Source organism: Myotis davidii, unplaced genomic scaffold, assembly GCF_000327345.1.
Source record: "Myotis davidii unplaced genomic scaffold, ASM32734v1 scaffold271, whole genome shotgun sequence".
NCBI lineage: Eukaryota > Metazoa > Chordata > Mammalia > Chiroptera > Vespertilionidae > Myotis > Myotis davidii.
In genome coordinates, this window is record NW_006284839.1 from 968,947 (window position 1) to 974,049 (window position 5,103).

General features: G+C 45.2%; 1 protein-coding gene across 1 annotated transcript in view; it reads left to right on the forward strand.

The window, feature by feature from the left end:
• MYOF (myoferlin) overlaps nt 1–5,103 on the forward strand; it is a 144,265-nt gene that overhangs the window by 126,303 nt on the left and 12,859 nt on the right. Inside the window, exons 45-47 of the mRNA XM_006755111.2 lie at nt 1,513–1,652; nt 3,173–3,261; nt 3,352–3,447. Coding sequence (XP_006755174.1) covers nt 1,513–1,652; nt 3,173–3,261; nt 3,352–3,447 — 325 coding nt within the window. The remainder of the gene's footprint in view (nt 1–1,512; nt 1,653–3,172; nt 3,262–3,351; nt 3,448–5,103) is intronic.

A 5,103-nucleotide genomic window follows, 5' to 3' on the forward strand; every position in this document is an offset into this window, starting at 1 on the left:
GGTGGCAGTGGGGCCGGCCTTGAGGGTTCCTGGGATAACCAAAAACAGCTGAACAAAGACACCTGGGATTGAACGCGCTTCTGGATCCCCAACTGTTTATTCCTGACATTGTAAGACACTGTACTTCATCTTTTCCTTTGAAGAAGAAGACTCAGTCAGTGTTAGGGAGGATTGTATGTTGAAGAAATGCTGTTAACATGAGAACTTGCAAACGGGATCGGGAATGAACTGGCAAGCAACAGGGCCCCCTGGAGAAGGGTACCCCCAAACAATCAGAAAGTAGCCCCCCAAAAGCTGTCAGTCACAAGGACTGTTCCAGTTACTATTGTTAATGTAACAAATTACTCCAAAACTTAGCAGCTGAAAACAACCATTTTGTTTTGCTCAGTTTTGTGGGTTAGGAATCCAGGAAGGGCTCAAGCAGGCAATCCTCACTTGAGTTGCTCATACAGCTGGCTGCTGGCAGGTGTCAGCTGGGGCTGCAGTCACCCAAAGGTTCGACTGTGGTGGTTGTCCAGATCGCTCACTCACAGAGCCGGCAGTTGATGCTGGTTCTTGACCAGGAGCTCAGTTGGGGCACCTACTCAGAGGACCTACTCAGGCTTAGGGCAATCCTGGGTCCCCATGTTCCTTCCCTGGTGGATGGCATCCCCCAGAGTGAGTGCCGTAACGGGACCAGACAGAAGCCCCGGGGCCTTTGACAGCTAGCCTCAGAAGTCAGACAGCATCCTTTCTTTAATGGTTAAATAAGTCTCCAGACTCAGAGAGGACACACACACACACACACACACACACACACACACACACACACACACCGCCTCAGTAGGAAGAGTGTTGAAGAATTTGGGGGCTGTGTGTTTTAAATGCCACAGTGATGCCAGCTGCTGGGACAATTAAATTTACAAATTCCAGTGGCTTAACACAATAAAAGTTTATTCCTCATAAATTCAAAGCAGGTATTCCTACAGGTCGGTGGCCCTCTTCCACGTAGTGCTGCATGGACTCAGGTCTTCCCACCTTACAGCCCAGCCGTTCTTCAGCCCAGGTGTCAAGGTTGCTAATTTCTTCTGTATCCAGAAGAGAAAGGCACATATACGATTCTGCACAAGAGGGTTTTACATGCCAGTTCTAGAAGTGACACACATGTCCCTTCCACCTGCATTATGTTCTAGTTTAGGCTGGTCACATGGCCACGCCTAACTGCAAGGGAGTCTGGGAGACAGAGTCTGGCAGCGAGCCTTGGCCACAAAATGAACAAGGGCTGCCTCACACATTCTCATGTGTTTGGTCCCTTTGCTATTGCAGCCTTCAAGTCAGGTGTGAGCCTGGTTGGGGCAGGGTCCCTGGTCAGGAGCCATTTCTATCAATGATTCCTTCTCAAGTCCAAGTTTGCACACGGGCACTGCCTGACCATTTTGCAAAGTCTGGGATGATGTGCTGAAAGCCCTCAGGCCACCTGGCTGACCTGTTCCCAGATGCCCATCCCTGCTTCAATGCCGCTTTCTATTTCAGAAGCCAACAAAATCCTGCACCAGCACCTCGGGGCCCCTGACGAGCGCCTTGCCCTTCACATCCTCAGGACTCAGGGCCTGGTCCCTGAGCATGTGGAAACCAGAACTCTGCACAGCACCTTCCAGCCCCACATCTCCCAGGTAAGGGGCTCCCTACCTTCCAGGACCCACCATCCAAACCGCAGATGTAGTGAAGGTGTTGACACGGACTTGTCTCTTTTGGATACTTTTAGAAACACAAGAAATAGAAATGAAACTCAGATTAGCTTCACCCCAAAGGGGAATTTATTGTAAGAATCAATTCACTAAATCCAGCCAGGAGAGTGACTATGACTCAGAACAAACTTGGACCAGGACCTCTCTCTGTCTCTTGTCTGTTGCTGTCTCTGGGTCTCCTTGAGTCTGGGCTCTTCCCGTGGTACCTCCCCATGAGTAAGAATAGTGCAGACAGTCAGAGACTTCCGAGCTTTTGGGTTATAACATAGTCTCGTCTACTTCCAAATGTGGAAAGGGTAGGTGGCCCCGCCTTGGCCGCACTGCGGCTGGGCCTCAGGAGACACCTGGATGCCTAATGCTCCAGGCTTGAAGTACTGTAGAACCTTGAGCCCGGAGATTAGTTAGAAGAGAGTCAGGATCACAGTAAAATATATCCTTTTTCAAGAGCTCCAGTTAATTCGTTTTGCTCACAATGCACCAGGAAGCCAATCTGGTGGTTTCCTTGGCAACCTTCTTAAAGGCCAGTCTGTTTTTGTCATGAAGGCAGAGTCTACAGAACCTCCAAAAGCAGTTTGGGGAATTTAAATTGGTTCACATGGTCGATATAGTTTGCTAATGGCATTCCTCGTCTGTTTGGAAGAACTTTCCAGTCAGATGGATGGGCCTGTCTGTGGCTGTCAAAGACCTTGAGCAGGGCCTCGCGGAGATGGTGGCACACCTGCCAGTCATGCTCCCACACCATCCACTCTGCCAGCCTCCTCCCGGCTGTGGGCGCTATGAGCCAATGTCAGGGAGCCCTCCACCTGGGGGGACAGTCAGGGTCTTGTCATCGTTTGAGTCTCTGCTTTGGAAACACCACGTTCTAAGTCTTTCTTTGACAAAATTAAATACCGCTTTACATTATTTTGATTTTATATCTTGAGTTAAATGGAGAAACCCTTGGGTGTCACAAAACTGAGACTGACATTAAGTAGACGGTGTGGTGGTGAATAGAGTGACAGCTTGAGAATGGTTCTGAGAGTGAAGGGCCCAACTGGAAGTGGCTGTGAGGGGGGGGGCGGGGGGCGGGGATGTGTGTTTGTATTTGTGAGCGAGTGTGTTTGGGTGCATGTATGTGTGCATTGGGAGTTCTGTTAGTCATGAAAAGCCCCTCATTTTATTAACCAGGAGGGCTCAGACTCTGATACAGATGGGCACATGCGGCCAGCAGAGACTCCTGGGTGAGAGTAGGGAGCGGGTGGCCTAAATGACATTGAAGATATAAAATTCACCTGGATTTGCCCTTCAACTCTTATTTATTTATTTATCTATTTATTTTGCTTTACGTGGACTAAGCAATTAGCAGGCCCAAAGACAGAGTTTCACGTAGGAAATATGAATGAAAATTGTAGTCTCTGCCACCTATAATATAACTTTATTTCTCTTTTCGTTTTTGAATGGCTTAGGGAAAACTTCAGATGTGGGTGGATGTTTTCCCCAAGAGTTTGGGCCCACCAGGCCCTCCTTTCAACATCACACCCCGGAAAGCCAAGAAGTAAGTAATCTTGAGACCCTGCTACCTTGGCCTAGGGTCTTGGTGCAGGACCAGAGGAAAAAAGCACCTTCAAAATGTGCTCCTTTTTAGATTCTACCTCCGTGTGATCATCTGGAACACCAAGGACGTTATCTTGGACGAGAAAAGCATCACAGGAGAGGAGATGAGCGACATCTATGTCAAAGGGTAAGGTTAGCATGCGAGCACCTTTGACAAACTCCGGGAATGAAGCATGCTCTCTCCTTCCTTAGTTTTCACTGTTGAGGTGTAGGATTCTGGGTTACCTGAAGGTATGTTATCTCTTTGCTGCAGTCTATTTAGGAAACTCCAGGGAGACAAAGGCAGAGAGAGCAGAAGGAAAAGAAAACCTGTATGAATCTTGTTTATAAGCAGAGGCATTAATGGCTATAGGAACTGATCCCTATTTCTCCATTTCTCTTTTTTAGAAGTGGGTTTTGTTGAGTTTATTAAGCAGATTTGTTATTTCTGAGACGTCTTAGTCATGCAGTTCATTTTTATTTCTTCTTGAATAAGTGTCTTCAGAAACAAGGAAACGTTGCAAGATTTCACTTCCTATGTATTTTATTAACAGTAGCTAATGTCCATGGAAAAGAGGGAATATTAGCAGAATTTTTTACAATCGTTGATTCCCCCAATCTGTATGGAGTGCCTGCCTCCAGCCTGGGAGGAGGCGTCATTGTTCATTATTCTGGTACTTGCATAATCAATTCCAAGTAGTTCATGTGCATGTTAGTTTCGTGTCGTGCCTCGATCGTGGATGTTGAGTATAGAATGGCATAGTGATTAAGAAGCCAGACTCTGGAGTCAAATTGACTGGGTTGAAATCCTGGTACTCTCCCCACTAGCTGGACAAGTTAGTAAACTCACTGTTCCTCATGTGTAAAATGGAGATAATGAAAATACCTATTGCTTTGGGGGTATTCAGAAGATTGAGTTACTCCAAGCTTTTAGGATAGGGCCCGGCAGATAGTAAACATTATGTGTATTAGTCAGGGGTCTCCAGAGAAATAGAACAAGTAGGGGGGCGGGATGCAAGAGGGTAGAGAAAGAAAGAGAGAGAATGAATATGAGGAATTGGCTCATACGATCGTGGAGACCAGAAGTCCCACAGTCTGCCATGTGCAGGTCAAGAGAAGATAAAATGAGATATCCAGCTCAGTTAGTAAGGCAGAAAAAGGGGTGAATTCCTCCTTCCTTTGCCTTATGATGTCCATCCACATTGGGGAAGGCAATCTACCTCACTGAGTCCACTGATTCAAATTCCAATCTCATTGAGAAACACCACAAATAATGTTTAATCTGGGAACCCCATAGCTAGTTACATTGACACATAAAATTAACCAATATACTATGTGGGTGTTAGCTAGTTTTATTAGCATTCCACATAGACTAAGTTAGGATCCTTGATATGTAAAAAGATAATACTTGTTGAAATGACTATATTCATAAAGTGAGAACCAAGTTTTACTTATGATCCCAAGTAGCCTTCAATCAAAACTTCGTTAAAAACATAATTATGCTCATTTAAGTTTGCTATAAACAGGGAGTGTTTCATCAGCTTCATTATTCTTTCTCATTTCAGATTCTTATTAGCATTCCCCCAGGAAAACTAATCCCAGCTAGTTACATATATGCAAATTTATTTGACTATCATAAGCATTATTTTTTTTTCAAGTCAACTCCTTTAATCAAAAAATAAAGCACAATCTAAAGTACTATTCATACTTGGAATTAAAATCTAAATGCTGTATGTGAAAACATAAATAATGCCTAAACAACATATCTAGTACTACCCACTATGGGTATTACATACAAAGTTAT